General features: G+C 42.9%; 1 protein-coding gene and 3 long non-coding RNA genes across 5 annotated transcripts; 2 read left to right on the top strand and 2 right to left on the bottom strand.

Annotated features, from left to right (window-relative positions):
• Positions 1 to 2,439: 2,439 nt before the first annotated feature.
• Positions 2,440 to 3,554, top strand: LOC128092488 (uncharacterized). Of its 2 annotated transcripts, XR_008211813.1 has the most exons (3): positions 2,440 to 2,637; positions 2,697 to 2,878; positions 2,929 to 3,554. It is a non-coding gene; the product is annotated as an uncharacterized LOC128092488 (long non-coding RNA). The 2 variants fall into 2 exon arrangements; XR_008211812.1 differs by having other exon boundaries at positions 2,697 to 3,554.
• A 2,392-nt stretch (positions 3,555 to 5,946) lies between these two features.
• Positions 5,947 to 10,493, top strand: LOC120430443 (uncharacterized protein K02A2.6-like). The gene has a single exon (XM_039595555.2). It carries the CDS (start codon positions 6,053 to 6,055, stop codon positions 10,379 to 10,381), a length of 4,329 nt encoding a protein of 1,442 aa, XP_039451489.1. The 5' UTR covers positions 5,947 to 6,052; the 3' UTR covers positions 10,382 to 10,493.
• A 961-nt stretch (positions 10,494 to 11,454) lies between these two features.
• On the bottom strand, positions 11,455 to 12,117 carry LOC120430463 (uncharacterized). Its single transcript, XR_005607632.2, has 2 exons — positions 11,687 to 12,117; positions 11,455 to 11,608 (listed from the first exon to the last, which is right to left on the bottom strand). It is a non-coding gene; the product is annotated as an uncharacterized LOC120430463 (long non-coding RNA).
• Positions 12,118 to 13,188: 1,071 nt separating this feature from the next.
• LOC128093544 (uncharacterized) lies at positions 13,189 to 15,035 on the bottom strand. The gene is made up of 2 exons (XR_008212574.1): positions 14,667 to 15,035; positions 13,189 to 14,588 (listed from the first exon to the last, which is right to left on the bottom strand). It is a non-coding gene; the product is annotated as an uncharacterized LOC128093544 (long non-coding RNA).
• Positions 15,036 to 18,672: the final 3,637 nt, after the last annotated feature.

The raw sequence follows: 18,672 nt of genomic DNA on the forward strand, positions 1-18,672 counted from the left end.
TGATAGAAAAAATCTGTAATGATTCCTAACCATTTTGTCTAGGGCAAATATTCAAGATATGATGATTTTTCGAATCTACACGCTTAATGACTTAGAAAATGAATTAACAGTTATTTTCTCATCGTGAAAGGAGGAAAAATATAATTTGGAATGATTCTGAGAGATAGCAGAACTTGGAATTATTTTGCAAATTTCTGTCAGTTAAGGATGAAATGAAAAAAAAAGAATATGTAATAAACGTTGGTCTTAAGATTTATTCGCTATGAGGATAAATTTTAAAAAAAGAACGTTAAAGTTTGAAGAGAAAATGTAATAGATTTATTTCGAGATATATACACCTGGTGTCTAAACATTGGACTGAGTTTCTAGAGTACATAAAATAAAAGTGATTTGTTTAATGAAAGAGCAACAAACTTAATTTAGAATGATTTTGAAGTATTATGATCCGTTTTTTTTTTGAGGAAATAAAGTAGGATTGATTTGTTTTTCATAAGAAAAAAGGCGATTTTGGAAATTTTTGCCAGTTTCCATAATGTAAGAAACGGTAGCTTGTTAATTGAACTGAATTTATGTTCGATCATTGGAGTGAGTTCCTGGAGATAATTCTAGAAAAGTGATGTTTGAAATAATGAAAAGATGTACAAATTGGAATTATTTAGGATGTTTAGAGTTCCTGAAAGAAAAAAAAAGAAAGAAAATGTTTTTTTTTTTTCAAGAAAAGAGCAAAAGAATTTCGAATGATTATAAAATATCGGTTTAAGCAGAAAATGTAAGACACGAGAGATTTGTGTCCTTAACAAGAAAATAAAATAAAAATGATTCTCGCAAAAAAAAAATAATGTATAATAAATAAACTATCTATGATGATTCTGAACATTTCGTCAGTAAAAAAAAAGTGTAAGAAACGGTAAGGTTTAATGTGGAAATGTTAAATCTACACGCTTTATGTCTGATTATTGGATTGAGTTTCTGAAAAAATAATGTTTTTCTCAATATGAAAAGAGGAACGATCCCAAAAGAAGAAATAATTTGGAATTGTTTTGGAAATTTCTATCAGTTAAAAAAAAAAACTAAAAGAGGTAACTTGAAAATCAGGACGCACCATATTCAAGCACTGAACAGATCAACAGAAACAGGAAAAATGCAGGATAAAATTAAATTAAATGGGATTTTCTCAGCGTTTTGTAAGCAACGATAGTCTGGAAATCATCAATACATTTTGGTGAGCAACAAAAAAATTAGTTTGGTACTTTACTTGTAGTGAATGAAATGAGTATTATGAATGGGTAAAATAATCAGAGAGATTAAATTATAACAGAAGAAGATTATAAAGTTTGAAGAAGTACGGCCTGTATAGCTGAATCCTTTATTAACGCATTTGAAACAAAAAAAATGAAAAAAAGTTATAAAGTTATAAGTAGAATGACTTCATACGATGTTGAAAATTGCAATTAGCTTGAAGAGAAAATATATGAAACTTAGAGGAAAATATTTAAAACAGGGAATGACTTTGTAAATTGAATTATTAGAATACTTTCCTATGAATTCAAGAATTCTAGTTTGAATATAAAACGTAAAATAAAACTAGACATCAACAACAGAAAAAAGTGGCCAAAATGTTACCAAAAATTAGTAAAGAAAAAAAAATAACGGAGAAAAATACGTTTGTGTGATAAAAGAAAGTAAGATGTTGAGAATTGGATGATCTGGTAAAAGGAAATTATATAGTTAAAAAAAAGTACAAGTAGGCAGGATAAGTTTGAAAATAATAAATTCGCTATTTGTCAATATTATGTGATAAAACTGAGAGCTTTGCTTTCACAAGAAACGAAGTTTTGATTCATTTGACAGATATCTACAGTGATCTAAAACATTGAGGTGAGATTTGGAAAATGCATATCTACCCATAATTTAATACTGTTATAACTTTTCAATAACATTCCATTATTTGACACTTCATATTAAAATATTAAAAATTCAATAGAGCCAAAGAAAGAAACAGAAAAAGAGTAGAGAAGGGGGATAATGTAGAGAATAAGACCAGGATAATCAATATTTGCAAAAAAACGTAGATATGAATTATGACCTTTTCAAATGTTTGAGTTGGAAAACGATTGGGTTTGGTTTGCTGAAAAGCAACGACGAACAAGACGACGAAGCACTCTCGTTTGCCAAGAAATTGGTCAGCAACGTGTACACACGCGCGCTGTATGAGTGTGAGTGCTTCGTATAGGTTGGTCCTGCTGCGCAACGTAAAGCTTTGCTAAGAGAGAAAAATTGGAGAGAGAGATAACGAACGATTGCGGCGATGGTTGCAAAGCTTTCGAGCGTCGGGTCGGAATCGCGCGGCGTGGAAGAGATGAAATGAAAGAGTCGCAAGTGTGTGTGCGCTCTCAGGATGATCGTGTAAAGTGGCTTTTGTCGGGGACAGGTCTTATAGTCTTGTTTGCAGATTTGCAGTGAACGGTCGTTTGACGACATATTTTAGGTTTGGCCGTGAGTTTACAACAGAAACTATCTTGTGCGATCGTTTCTGCATCGCAGCACGATGTCGTAGTCAATCTGGGCCGATGTGGTGCCCTGAACAGTGCTTCCTGCTAGTGGCGGGAACGTCCGACGTCCGATAAGATCATTTGGGTGAGTAGAATCAACAAAATATAATGGGATAAGAAACCTCAAATTTTCTTCTCTTACAGTGGGGCACCTGCAGTAGCGACTTCGTCCAGGAGTATGAACGACATCTGGGCGCGGTAAACTCGATCACCTTGAACGACTAAAACCAGCTCTTGACGACCTCCGACGACGGCATGGATTGGCGTCGTCAAAGTCTACATCTGTTTCACGACCTGTACGAGCAGCTGAGTGCCTACCTAAGCTGGTCCGAATCCACCTGGAGGTTTTACTGGTTTAATACTGGTTCTTTTGCAGACCAACAGTATCGCCGTGCGCTGATTCTTGAGTTTCTCTTGCTCCTCGCGGATACGAATAGTTTCGTGGAGGGAGGTCCACTGTTGAATCTGGACCACCGCGAGGACAGCATCGCCTATGCTGGCGGAGTTCTTCAAGGACGGGCAACTCCAAGTTGAACATTCCCGAGCCCGACCCCATCGAAGGGACTCTTCCGCGCGGTGAAGTGACCGGTTACGATTGGTTCAACATGATACCCAAAAAGATGAATCACCGACACAAGTCCTAAGGTCTGCAAAGTGCTGCTGCTGTTCCGTCTGCACCAGATCAACAACCACCATCTTCAAGCTGAACATGGCCACCAAGAAAATGCTGCGCATCGCCGATCCGTACTTCACTTACGGCTTCTTCTCACTCTAGTCGATCCGCGACCTGGTCTAAAAGCGTGACTCCGTCAAGCACCGACATTGCTGCATCACAATCACGGCCAAGATCGAGCGCTGAACGCACTCAACCAGCTGGGCAGCATTCAGAGAAAGATCAACATTCGCGCACTGGTCCCACCCCGCGGCACATTTGTCCCGCAGCCTCCTTAGTTCGATATGATTTTGTACAATTAATTGAATAAAATCCTGTTTTTCTGTTGACACTGTTTATTTCACTTTACCTTAAGATTTATTTATGCATTTAGCTCAAGCAGGATTCACCGCCGCTGTTGGACGCAACTGCGACGGTCTCCGGAACAACGGGAGCCTGTGCCGGCTGCAGTCGATGCTGTCCTCCGAGCTGGGAAACGCGCCCCTATGCGTTGTAGTTGTTCACGGCCAGTCTCTCAATCATGCCGTCCTCTAGGTGAAGAAAAAACAATATGAGCTAAAACTAAAGTAAGAATAGTGTTTGACTTACCAACACCATGTAGCAGGTCGACGGCTTTAGCTCTGAGAGATTCCGGCCGGCTCCGATTAGCACAAAAACAGATGTTCGAACGCTTCGCCCTGATTTTCACAGCCAGCTCAAGGATCTCATTGGCCACTTTCTGGTTGCCACCACTGTTCTCCTCTGGCCTTTCGATTCCTGGCAAACACTTCGTGGCCGATCCTGGTCAATCCTTTTTGCAAACTCCCACACTGAAAAGGTGTCTCCACCACGAAATCGACGAAAGACCGATCCGTCTCGAATCGCTGGAACAGGAACCCTTCGCAGACGCAGGAAACGGTTCCGACAGATGATCTGTCTCCATCGGTTTTGCTCTCCCCTGGTTCATCGTCGTACAGCTCCGTTGGCAGGCTCTTCGCACCCAACACCGGCCCGGTACACGCCCGTTTTCATTAATGGAACAGTCCGGAAGTTGCAATCTTTGAAGCCGAATCTTGGTTCCTACTTTTAGGGACCACTATCCGTCCGGTGACGGAGAAAAATTTAGCAAAACAAACTGCTCGATTAATTTGACAACGAGAACTGTCATTTGCTCTTGACAGTTCTCGCTGTCAAAAAAATCGAGCAGTGTGATGCGAGAACGCAAGAAAATTTAAGCCAAAAAGCAAGTTATCGCGGTTAACGCGCGTTAAAGCAAGTTAAAGCGGACAGGTGAAAGTGAACGCTGCAAAGGTTTGAAAAGGAAGCTTTATCGCTCGGTTAGCGCAGAAGTGACGTCCCCCTCGTACGAGAGGGAAACCCGCAAGAAATATTCGAGCTTTTTCAACCACTTTTACACCAACACATGTATACTTTGTTTTCTTGTATTAGTGAACTCATTCATCTTATAGTTTGTTGATGTATTAGTGCGAGTAGCTTGCTTTTGCGCCTGTATGAGTGAGATGTGCCCATGCCCAAAAATGGTTCCCTTCGAGAAATAATAAGAACAAGACGCGTTTCCACACAGCATTATTTATTTCCAAATTATTTTCTTTTCCTGTGTTGGGCATCTTTCAGGGCAGAACATTCAAGAATTGAGAACTTTCGCGGCGCCATCCATGGCTCGGCAACGAGGCTCGAGCTCTCGCACTTCCGAGTTGATTGATGAACCTGAAAAGAACAGAAACAAATTTGTTTAAAAATTTGTTACTCAACACTTTTGTAGCAACCAGCAGCAACTATTCGTACCTGTTTCGAAGAAACAAAATGATTTCACGGCGGAGAACATTGAGGGCCGGTTCCAGTTGATTCAGTCCACTAGGAGATGGCTAACTTGTAAAATCTCAGCCAAATTAGCCTTCCGCAGGGCCAGCGGGAAGAGCAGCAAGCTTTTTTCACATTTTCACCAAATTTTCTGCGTTTATTGGCAAATTAACTGATTATAAATGAAAAAGTAGCAGCAGAAACAGAGCGACTTGTTTGAAGCGTGAAAATTTCAAACACAATGAAACGTCAGTTCAAGCTGTCAACCGTCCAGCAAGACGAGCACCAAAGTTCTTCGAATATATAAGGTGTGTCTGATTTGTCACAATAAATGGGTAGTAAAGTTACCTAATATCGAAACAATTTGGCAATGCAGAAATGTAATTACATTTGAAAAATGCTGAAATAATTACGCAAATTTTTAACTACTCAGGAACACGAAAACAAATTACGATTTCTGTAATAACGTTTTCAAGTCAAACACAAATTCGTCATACCTTTTGATTCCTAAATTTTTGGTCGAGTATTACTGTTCTTTCAGCATTGTATTAGATGGATAAGTATTGTAATATGATGCCTAAAGTATATTGTAATGATTTTTAATAAAATGTGACAACTTTCAAAATTACCAAAAGATATCTGTGGTAGGTTTAGTAATTATCTTGACATTATTATTTTTGTAACTTCAAACTTTAAAATGCTCGAGATTGTTCATCTACACGTCCTTAAAGTGCCCCATACTTAAAATAAATGAAATTTTGTATCATTTTCGAGAAAAACGAAAATTAGTGTAAGAGGTCACGGTGGCTCTTACGGCTTTTTGAAAATGTAGCAGGCCTTGACCTGCACAGCTGATGCAAGTCAGTTCAATCCCGACTAGCAAACCAGTCGGATGCAAATAAACAGCTTTTCCGCTACAACTAACTGTCTTTCTGTTGCATAGCAACGTATTTAACAATTGGCGACGAGGAGAAAAAATTTTCTCGGAAAAGTTCTCGAAGCTACCAACCCTCAAGAAGTCATCAAGATGACCGATCCGGACTTGAAGAACGCGATTTTGCGGCTGACGGACATATTGGCCAAGCAGCAGGAGACCCTCGAACGGTTGCAGAACCAGGGTCATCCGGCTGGCGGCGCAGAACGGATCGTCGAGTCGCTGGCAAGCGGAATTCAAGAGTTCCAGTACGATCCGGATGCCGGAGTCTTCTTCGATGGCTGGTACGGGAGGTACGAGGACGTTTTCACCAAGGACGGCAAGGACCTCGACGACCCCGCTCGAGTGAGGTTGCTTCTACGGAAGCTCAGCACGCCCATCCACGAAAAGTACACCAACACGGTTCTTCCCAACCATCCCCGGGATTTCACGCTGGCGCAGACCGTCGCGAAGCTCAAGAAGCTCTTCGGCCGGCAGAAATCCGTTTTCCACGCCCGTTACCAGTGCTTGCAGTACGCCAAGAACGACGCGGATGACTTCACGACCTATGCTGCCACGGTGAACAAACACTGTGAAGCGTTCCAGCTCTCCAAGCTTTCCTCGGACCAGTTCAAAGCGCTCCGGTTCGTCTGTGGACTCCAATCGCCACGGGACGCGGACATACGAGCCCGACTGATCTCCAAGCTTGAAGCCGACGAAACCGCAGCTGTCGAAGCAGCCGCAGCAGGCGCTGCCGCCGGCGACGCTGGCGCAGCAGGCGTTGCTGCCCGCAGCAGGGTGACCCTGGAGAACCTCGTGGAAGAGTGCCACCGTGTGGCCAACCTGAAGCAGGACACGCTGATGGTGGAGAACAAGGATGCACGCAACGTCAACATTGTGTCTCGCAACCAGAAGAAGCCTGCCTCGCAGGGGAAACCAAAAACCCCGAAAACGCCCTGTTGGAAGTGCGGGGACAACCACTACGTTCGAGAGTGTCCGTTCGCTTCGCACACCTGTTCCAGATGCAAGCAACAAGGGCACAAAGAGGGCTATTGCTCCAGCAACAAGCCCACCACCTCGAAGCAGACGAAGCCCAAGGAGAACGTGAGGTCGAAAGGTATCTTCACGGTCTGCAACATCGGAAGCAAGCGGAAGTTCGTTCCGGTCGAGCTCAACGGCACAGCAGTCAAGCTCCAGCACGACTCGGCGTCCGACATCACCATCATTTCGCAAGAAACATGGACCAGCATCGGACAGCCAGCCGCTCGACCCACCGACGAATCTGCTGTCACGGCTTCCGGAAGCAGCCTCAACCTTCTCGCCGAGTTCCAGACCGAGATCACCATCGGAGGCGTCACCAAGCGTGGACGCATCTTCATCTCGGACAGCGCCGAACTCAACGTCCTTGGCATCGAGACGATGGATCTTTTCGATCTGTGGTCTATTCCGATCAACAACTTGGTCAACGCCGTGCACCAACGCCCCGACCAAGTCATCGAGCAACTCAAGCAGCAGTTTCCGGAGGTGTTCCGAAGCACGCTGGGTAGATGCACCAAAGCGCAGGTGAAGCTGTACCTCAAGCCCGACGCACGTCCAACCTACTGCCCGAAGCGACCAGTGGCGTACGCCGCTCTTCCGAAGGTGGACGCAGAACTTCAGCGGCTCCAGGACAACGGTATCATCTCGCCAGTTCAATTCTCGGACTGGGCAGCTCCGATAGTCGTCGTGCGCAAGGCGGACAACGTCTCCGTCAGGATTTGCGGTGACTACTCGACGGGGCTGAACAACGCGCTTGAATCTGACCGTCACCCGCTGCCTCACCCCGACGACCTTTTCGCGGAACTGGCTGGCGCACACTTCTTCACACATCTCGATTTGTCTGACGCCTACCTGCAGGTCGAGGTCGAAGAGGAATCGCGAAAGCTGCTCACCGTGAACACGCATCGTGGCCTGTTCCAGTACAACCGACTGCCGCCTGGAGTCAAGCCGGCGCCTGGAGCCTTCCAGCGCATCACCAACAGCATGGTTGCCGGCATTCCTGGAGTCAAGACGTACCTGGACGACATCCTCATCGCTGGCCGCACCAGAGAGGATCACGATCGCAGTCTTCGCGCTGTTCTCGAGCGCGTGCGTGAGTATGGCTTTCACTTACGCATCGAAAAGTGCCGTTTCGCCCTGCCACAGATCAAGTTTCTCGGACACATCGTGGACAAAGACGGCATTCGGCCCGATCCATCCAAAACGGAGGCCATCGCCCAGATGCAGCCGCCGAAGGATGTCCAGCAGCTGAGGTCCTACCTCGGCGCAATCAACTACTACGGACGGTTCGTGAAGCAGATGAAGCAGCTCCGGGCTCCCCTGGACAACCTGCTCAAGAAGGACGCACCCTGGCGCTGGTCCGCAGAATGCCAGAAATCGTTCGAGCAGTTCAAGGCCATCCTGCTTTCCGATCTGCTGCTCACCCACTATGACCCGTCCAAGGAGATCGTTGTCGCAGCAGATGCATCGAAGTACGGCCTCGGCGCCGTCATCATGCACCGATTCCCGTCCGGTGAAGTGAAGGCCATCGCGCACGCCTCTCGCTCACTGACGCCGGCGGAGATGAACTACGGACAAGTGGAGAAGGAAGCCCTGGCCCTGGTTTTCGCTGTCACGCGATTCCACAAGATGCTGTACGGACGCCACTTCCTCCTGCAAACCGATCATCAACCGCTGCTCAAGGTATTCGGCTCGAAGAAAGGCATTCCTGTCTACACGGCGAATCGTCTTCAACGCTGGGCCTTGACGTTCCTGCTGTACGACTTCGACATCCAGCACGTTTCGACGACGGCTTTCGGCTACGCTGATTTCCTCTCCCGGCTGATGTCATCCCAAAGCCGGCCAGATGAGGATTACGTGATTGCCGCCGTCTACGTCGAATCCGAAGCCAGAGCCATCCTCGACGACTCAATCAGCAACCTTCCAGTCACTCACAAGATGATCGTGGCTGAGACGCGAAAGGATCCAGTTCTCCAGCAAGTGGTGAGTTTCCTCAACGAAGGTTGGCCAGCGAGCGCCAAGCTGATTGCTGACCCTGACGTCAGAAAGTTCTTCGCTCGGCGCGATGGACTGCAAGTCGTCGACGACTGTGTGATGTTCGGTGATCGGATCGTCGTGCCCCTCAAGTTCCGCAAACGGATCATTCGCCAACTGCATCGCGGACACCCAGGGATGGACCGCATGAAGTCTCTGGCCCGCAGCTACGTTTACTGGCCGAACGTAGACGACGATGTGGTGCAGTTTGTTCGCCAGTGCAAACCGTGCGCTGCTGCAGCGAAATCCCCGACGAAGGCGACCCTCGAGTCGTGGCCTCTCCCGGACAGGCCGTGGCAACGTGTCCACATCGACTACGCTGGACCAGTCGATGGTTACTACTACTTCGTCATCGTGGATGCCTACTCCAAGTGGCCCGAGATCTTCCGCACTCGTGCCATAACCGCAACTGCAACCCTGGACATGCTTCGTGAGACCTGCTCCCGTTACGGCAACCCGGACGTCCTGGTCTCAGACAACGGAACGCAGTTCACCAGCGGGCAGTTCGAGGAGTTTTGCCGTGCAAATGGTGTCACCCACCTCCGCACTGCGCCCTATCACCCGCAGTCAAACGGCCAAGCGGAGCGATTCGTTGACTCACTCAAACGTGGCCTCAAGAAGTTGAGTGAGGGGGAAGGCTCGCCCACATTGGAGCACTTGCAAACGTTCTTGTCGGTGTACCGTTCCACGCCCAATCGGAACACACCGAACATGACGTCTCCAGCTGAAGCATTCCTTGGACGACCGGTGCGCACCACACTGGACCTGCTGAAGAAGCCTGTTCCTGCCACACCGATCGCCGTCAACCATAAGCAGAACGAGCAGTTCAACCGTCGGCATGGAGCCGTCAAGCGCGAGTTCAAGGACGATGACCTGGTCTACGCCGAGTACCACCAGCGCAACACCAAGTCCTGGATTCCCGGCCGTGTCGTCGAACGGAAAGGTTCCGTCAACTACATCGTGCAGCTGGACCTGGAAGGAAGACAGAGGATCGTGAGTTCGCACGTCAACCAGTTACGCCCTCGCTACGATGCTGAAGTTCCTGACCAAGTCCAACAACGTCTACCGTGGGAGATCCTGATCGAAGAAGCTCGACCGTTGCTGCTAGCCGACCAGGAAGAACCTGAAGCTCCCATTGAGATCGACATTCCTGTTCCGGACAGTCCCGCACCACCGGCCCTGCCTGGAACCGAAGATCCGCTGGAAGGTGGATCTGGCACAAATCACTTTGTGCTGCCTGAAGATGCCGTACACGCCGACAAGCCCGTTACGCCGCCGAAGCCGCCGACGCTGATACTTCCTGTTGGTCCACGACGTCCCGTTCGACCGTCCAGGATTCCACGGTGGCTGAACATGTACGACATCTCTTAAGGGGGAGATGTAGCAGGCCTTGACCTGCACAGCTGATGCAAGTCAGTTCAATCCCGACTAGCAAACCAGTCGGATGCAAATAAACAGTTTTTCCGCTACAACTAACTGTCTTTCTGTTGCATAGCAACGTATTTAACAGAAAACTTACCCGAGAAATTGACAAATTGTCGAACAGTCAAAATGTCAAAATGTCAAAATGTCAAAATGTCGAACAGTCAAAATGTCAAAATGTCAAAATGTCAAAATGTCAAAATGTCAAAATGTCAAAATGTCAAAATGTCAAAATGTCAAAATGTCAAAATGTCAAAATGTCAAAATGTCAAAATGTCAAAATGTCAAAATGTCAAAATGTCAAAATGTCAAAATGTCAAAATGTCAAAATGTCAAAATGTCAAAATGTCAAAATGTCAAAATGTCAAAATGTCAAAATGTCAAAATGTCAAAATGTCAAAATGTCAAAATGTCAAAATGTCAAAATGTCAAAATGTCAAAATGTCAAAATGTCAAAATGTCAAAATGTCAAAATGTCAAAATGTCAAAATGTCAAAATGTCAAAATGTCAAAATGTCAAAATGTCAAAATATCAAAATGTCAAAATGTCAAAATGTCAAAATGGCAAAATGGCAAAATGTCAAAATGTCAAAATGTCAAAATATCAAAATGTCAAAATGTCAAAATGTCAAAATGTCAAAATGTCAAAATGTCAAAATGTCAAAATGTCAAAATGGCAAAATGACAAAATGGCAAAATGTCAAAATGTCAAAATGTCAAAATGTCAAAATGTCAAAATGTCAAAATGGCAAAATGTCAAAAGAAGTGGGAAATGCTTCCATGCACGGACAGGTGAGGAATCACGCACAATCTACGAGAGGGAAACCCGCAAGAAATATTCGAGCTTTTTCAACCACTTTTACACCAACACATGTATACTTTGTTTTCTTGTATTAGTGAACTCATTCATCTTATAGTTTGTTGATGTATTAGTGCGAGTAGCTTGCTTTTGCGCCTGTATGAGTGAGATGTGCCCATGCCCAAAAATGGTTCCCTTCGAGAAATAATAAGAACAAGACGCGTTTCCACACAGCATTATTTATTTCCAAATTATTTTCTTTTCCTGTGTTGGGCATCCTTCAGGGCGGAACATTCAAGAATTGAGAACTTTCGCGGCGCCATCCATGGCTCGGCAACGAGGCTCGAGCTCTCGCACTCCCGAGTTGATTGATGAACCTGAAAAAAACAGAAACAAATTTGTTTAAAAATTTGTTACTCAACACTTTTGTAGCAACCAGCAGCAACTATTCGTACCTGTTTCGAAGAAACAAAATGATTTCACGGCGGAGAACATTGAGGGCCGGTTCCAGTTGATTCAGTCCACTAGGAGATGGCTAACTTGTAAAATCTCAGCCAAATTAGCCTTCCGCAGGGCCAGCGGGAAGAGCAGCAAGCTTTTTTCACATTTTCACCAAATTTTCTGCGTTTATTGGCAAATTAACTGATTATAAATGAAAAAATAGCAGCAGAAACAGAGCGACTTGTTTGAAGCGTGAAAATTTCAAACACAATGAAACGTTAGTTCAAGCTGTCAACCGTCCAGCAAGACGAGCACCAAAGTTCTTCGAATATATAAGGTGTGTCTGATTTGTCACAATAAATGGGTAGTAAAGTTACCTAATATCGAAACAATTTGGCAATGCAGAAATGTAATTACATTTGAAAAATGCTGAAATAATTACGCAAATTTTTAACTACTCAGGAACACGAAAACAAATTACGATTTCTGTAATAACGTTTTCAAGTCAAACAGAAATTCGTCATACCTTTTGATTCCTAAATTTATGGTCGAGTATTACTGTTCTTTAAGCATTGTATTAGATGGATAAGTATTGTAATATGATGCCTAAAGTATATTGTAATGATTTTTAATAAAATGTGACAACTTTCAAAATTACCAAAAGATATCTGTGGTAGGTTTAGTAATTATCTTGACATTATTATTTTTGTAACTTCAAACTTCTCGAGATTGTTCATCTACACGTCCTTAAAGTGCCCCATACCATAGATTATTAATTACCTAGATGTCTCACTTCGGGATTTTTCCATACATCCAGTTGGCGACACCCCTTTAGCGCTCCGAGCGCCACCACAGTCGAGTTACAGGTACTAAAATGTTTGGAAAAATCTAAGCATCCTGTGCACTTGCCTTGATGAAAGTTTGTTTTGTTTTTGACAAAGTGTCAGCGGTTTTTTTCGTCTTAGAACAATCTGTTTTTGTAATTATACCTTTTCAATCCCGAAACATGGAGTATCTCGCCCTCTAGGCGTACGACGATCTTGACGACGATTCCTAGCAGGAAGATTCCGAGCAGCGAATCAAAACACGATCTTAAGGTGACCCACCTGAAGAAGTTCGTGGACAGTGCCCGCTCGATTGCGAACTCGCATTGGACTGTGCTGCTCCAATATGGTCCCCACCACCTGGGAGGAAACATCTCGTTTGGTGGCACCGACGGTGACCAAGCTGAACAACAATCCGCCCTACGTAAAAACGTTCGTTTGGTGAGGGTAGTTTACAAACAGCATCGCTAGGCTTATTATGTGAGGAAGATACATTTAACTTTCTTTCAGATAAAAAATGCCAAAAACTTCAGCAAGGTCATGTCTTGAAGCTGGCACATCAAGAAAACAATCAGCTTTGATATTATGAATCGGAATGAGAGCGTCCGCCACCGTCTCCTACACAACAAGGCTGACCAGTTGAAACTCAGAAATCATACGGAGCCTCAAAATGGAAAATATAAATAGCTTGATTTTATAATTCATGTTTTTATTATAAACGCTGTTAAAGCAAAATAATAAGATTTGTAAGAGAAATTGTTTCATATTGCTCTGCTGCATAACGTGGTTCTTGGGGCGTAAAGCCTTGACAAAGACTGCCGTAGAGAACTATTATTGGAGGATGACTGCTTGTTCGTTATCGTTAAATGAGCAGATCCTTTTTTAACACTTTGGTACGTTCCATTTCCGTAAGCCGCACTTCTTGCTAGCGTATAAAGTTGATGACGTATTCCCGCGTGCCTGCAGTCAGTAATTATATGCTTCTTGGGCTTTGTGCCTGAGGAACCGGTCCAGAAGTGGAGCTAGGATTTCGGTTGGGGGGGAGGGAGGAGAATATAATTTCACCATTGTTGATGAGGATCCGTTCAGCCGAGCGAAATCGCAGACGCTCCCGACTAATAAGCCAAAATAACTCAAAATAATTGTGTGCGTGTAAACTAAATTGCCATTTTTTATTCGAGTAGTTTACATATTATGGTTTCTCCTGCCAAACTGTTATCCCTACTTCCTTATTCTAATGAACAGATGGGCCCATCCTTTCGCTACCCAGACCACACTCGCTTCTGCTACCTTGCCGCATGCTCACATCTTGTCTTCGGGTACCGCGTTCCTAGGCCCTCGCACCGTTTACCCAGCGTTCGCGCACTGCGTTTTCACGCCTTCGCGACGCATACTCCAACCGCCTCACGCTAGCGCACTGCTTTTCCACGCCAAGCGTCGCGGACACGGTCCTATGTGCGTTCGTGGAGAGCGCAATGCCGCTTTGAGTCCTCACGACGACCACTGATCAACCATCCTGTACGAGGATCGAGTTGTGCTTCGTCGACCGCTTCTGCGCACCAAAAATGGTATACAAATCGCCCCCGTTCCGTGTGGGGGCGTTCTTTTTGGATTAGATCTCTTCAGTAGAAGTCCGTGCATCTCGTCCTGGTGGTCACTTTTGGTCTGGTTGAGGATGAGTTGAGTTTCGTGTGTATGTATACGTGCGTGACATTTCAGATTGCAACTGTTCTTCGACGTGCGTAGTCACCTGGGCTTCCGTTCCCGTTCCAAAGCTTGCCCACTGACACCGAACGCGCTGACTGCAATGCACGTCCAACTCCGCTGGCGGTGTTCGGTTATGCCCGTAGCGTCGCAATAGACCGATTCCTAGTCTAGTGTTCTTGTCCATCACGTGGTGCTTTTGGTCCAAGACTCTGCTGGTGAGCTCGTCGGGAAGGACTTGAGCCTGGCTACGGCACTGAACCGGGCATTACCAAATTACCCTTGTTGGAGGTAAGCACGCCGTTGAAAACAAGGCAACGGATTTTGGTAGACCGCTTTAAAATATGTCTTGGAAAAAATTAAAGAAGGCGGCAGTGGTTTCTCGAGCCTGAAAATGTGAGACGGATTATAAGCTGCTATAAGTTTTGAACGTCCTCGGAACTTTTTTGTTGAGTTTTCTCCTCACCCATCTGCATGATCTGCATACACGGCTCACACGGATTCATTGGCAGCAATTGGAACGGTAACTGTTGCTTGCTTCTTCGGGATAAGCGACTTCCGGAACAGACATTTAGCAGGAATTTAAATAAACGGCTCACCGGAATATTCGAGCGAGCGAACTCTCGAATTTGACATTTGAATGTCAACAAAGTTTCGAAATAGCAGGCAGGTTGCTATGATATTTAGAACCCTCTGAACTAAAACTGGGGAGAAAATAATGTTCCCTTCGGAAATATCCAAAATTAGTACCTGTGAATTGCCACCAGGTGCAATTTTGGCGTGGCGGTAGTGTCACCAGCCCCAACAGGGGAGTGGCATATCTATATATAATTAGTCTATGCCCATACTTAAAATAAATGAAATTTTGTTTCATTTTCGAGAAAAACGAAAATTAGTGTAAGAGGTCACGGTGGCTCTTACGGCTTTTTGAAAACTTACCCGAGAAATTGTCGAACAGTCAAAATGTCAAAATGTCAAAATGTCAAAATGTCAAAATGTCAAAATGTCAAAATGTCAAAATGTCAAAATGTCAAAACGTCAAATATTGTTGAAACTTGTTCTATACTCTTACAACATAAAATAGCAATTTTATTAAAATCATTGTTTATAAACTAATGTTTTTATAAGTTTTACCCAAAAAACTAAATTTAAACCAATTTTTAATATAAACTAACTAAACAAAGTTATCAGAAGTTCAAAGTTGTCACAAACTAGCTAGAGGTTCTAGTATTTGACACAGAAACAACATTTCATAAATGAATTCACCTAAATCGATCAGATTGTTTACTTTTATTAGGGGTACGGACAATTATTTGATCTTTTCTTTTACTTATTTCAGTAAACTGCTTTTGCATTTTTTTAGAAAAAGTTTTTTGCAAATCCAATGACAGTGTCTTCAAGAGGACATTCTGCCGCGTCGATTGATGTATAAAACAGTACTTTAGTCGAATTTTTTGTACTTTTATATCACATACATTTTCGTACGGGAGGGTACGGACAAATATTTGACTCAATGTAAGTATTTTTTTGAAATTTGTATGGACATTTTAAACGAAGGGCGAGGGGGTTAACAAATCAAAAAATCCAAATTTTAGCGTTACGTAATAAAAGAAGTGTACCTAAATGAGCAGGCATTCGTTGGTTGGTTTCTAGCCGAGTTCTAACACAGTTTCCATTTTCTTATAGATACATAAATGTAGTGACATTCTAGCAGGATTCTTACAGAACCAGCTCTGCTAAAATGTTTCGTGCCTGGGCAACGTTATTGCTTCACCGAGTAACAGCATCAAACTTTTTTTAGTTCAACTAAAGTTCAACTTTAGTTATTTATCAACCCACACCAACAACTGAGCAATTCTCTACCAAAACCGGAAATGGATTTTATTTGTATTTTTTTTGTTGCATACGCAAGATATGGACGTCCCTCGTCAGCTCGACTCACTGGTGGTAGTGAAGCTACCGCGCAGTCGATGTCACAAGAGCTGAACATCAACCAGAACAAGCTCAGCCGCCATCGCGCGCAGCCAGCGCGTTTGGCTCGGCCCATTTTAACTTGTTGTTTCGTCTTGTAATTAGTGAAATAAATGTAGTTTTAATGTGTAAATATTGTCTTTGTGCCTCGACCATCACCACCTCGTTCACCCAAGTCGAGGACACAAAATTTTTATTTGGCTCAAACTTTGTGGGGGCCTTCCCTATGACCAAATAAGCTATTTTGTGTCATTGGTTCACCCATACAAGTCTCCATACAATTTTGGCTGCTGTCCATACAAAAATGGTATGTAAATATTCAAACAGCTGTAACTTTTGAGTGAATTTTCTGATCAACTTGGTGTCTTGGGCAAAGTTGTAGGTATTGTTGAAGACTTTTGAGAAAAAAATAGGCACACGAAAAAAAAATGTGCAGATTTTTCTATCAACTTTTTTTTCACTAAAACTCAATTTCCCAAAAAACGTATTTCTTTATTTTCGAGATTTTTTGATATGTTTTAGGGGACAAAAATCCGCAACTTTTGAGCTATAGAGAAACATGGTCAAAAAATCTGCCGCCGGGTAATGATTTTTTGAAAAAACAGTGATTTTTGGAAAAAATCAAAGTTTTATGCAAAAACAAGTTTGACATTATTTTTTAATGCAAAATTGAATTTGCAATCGAAAAGTACTTTACAGATTTTTTGATAAAGGGCTCCGTTTTCAAGATATAGCCACCCAAAGTTTGATTTTAGCGAAATATTTGCAGTTTTTAAATTTTTAAAAATAGTGACCATGAGTGACCATTTCTAAAAATATATTTTTTGAAAAGTTCTGAAAATTTGCTATAAAATTGTCTAAGAGACATTGAAGATTTGACCTCTGGTTGCTGAGATACAACGGCTTAAAGAAAAAGAAACACGAAAATTGAAAATTTCTAAGTTTCATCCAAACAGCCCACCATTTTCTAATGACGATATCTCAGCAACTAATGGTCTGATTTTCAATGATTCGTGAAATTTTCCGGTCCTTTTGAAAAAAATATTTTGAAAATTTTTAAATCAAGACTTACATTTTAAAAGGGCCAAACATTGAATATTACGCCCATTTAAAATGCTAGTCTTGAATTAAAAATTTTCAAAATATTTTTTTCGAAAAGATCGAAAAATTTCGAATGTTTCATTTATTAACATTGAAAATCGGACCATTAGTTGCTGAGATATCGTCATTAGAAAATGGTGGGCTGTTTGGGTGAGACTTAGATAACTTCAATTTTCGTGTTTCTTTTTCTTAAAGCGGCTCTATCTCAGCAACCCGAGGTCCAATCTTCAATGTCTCTTAGACAATTTTATAGAAAATTTTCTGAACTTTTCAAAAAAAAATATTTTTAGAAATGGTCACTCATGGTCACTATCTTTAAAAATTGAAAAACTGCAAAAATTTCGCTAAAATCAAACTTTCTGTAGCTATATCTTGAAAACGGAGCCCTTTATCAAAAAATCTGTAAAGTACTTTTCGATTGCAAATTCAATTTTACATTTAAAAACAATGTCAAACTTGTTTTTGCATGACACTTCGATTTTTTCCAAAAAACACATTTTTTCAAAAATTCATAACTCGGCGGCAGATTTTTTGACCATGTTTCTCTATAGCTCAAAAGTTGCGGATTTTTGTCCCCTAAAACATATCAAAAAATCTCGAAAATCAAAAAATACGTATTTTGGGAAATTGAGTTTTAGTGAAAAAAAAGTTGATAGAAAAATCTGCAATTTTTTTTCCGTGTGCATATTTTTTGCTCAAAAGTCCTCAAAAATACCTACAACTTTGCCGAAGACACCAAATTGATCAGAAAATTCACTCAAAAGTTACAGCTGTTTGAATATTTACATACCATTTTTGTATGGACAGCAGCCAAAATTGTATGGAGACTTGTATGGGTGAACCAATGACGCAAAATAGCTTATTTGGTCATAGGGAAGGCTCCCACAAAGTTTGAGTCAAATAAAAAAATACAAAAAATAAAAATGGTCGAAATCGGCCGATTTCGTAGAGAGTTGCTCAACTGCGTTACGTAATAAAAGAATGCTCTTTTACGCTGCGTGGTGGTATACACGGTTACTGAAAATCGCACTTTTGGGAGTTCAGAAATCGCTCTTTTGACAGTTCGCTTAAACGAACTGAAAAAAGTGTGATTTCGCGAACTCGAAAAATGGTAAAAATTAGAGAGCCTGGATCTTATTAGAGAACGGACATCTCAAACCAAAAGTACCAATCGAAGCACGAGAACTGTCAAACGGAGGTACCAATCGAGCATAAGACAAAGGATTTTGCTCGATTGGTACCTCCGTTTGACAGTTGTCGTGCTTCGATTGGTACTTTTGGTTTGAGATGTCCGTTCTCTAATAAGTTCCAGGATCTCTAGTAAAAATCGCCAAAAAACGAGTTCAGTTAAGCGAACTCCCAAAAGTGCGATTTTGGACTTAGCGAAATTTTTGAAATTC

Source organism: Culex pipiens, chromosome 1, assembly GCF_016801865.2.
Source record: "Culex pipiens pallens isolate TS chromosome 1, TS_CPP_V2, whole genome shotgun sequence".
Taxonomy (NCBI): domain Eukaryota; kingdom Metazoa; phylum Arthropoda; class Insecta; order Diptera; family Culicidae; genus Culex; species Culex pipiens.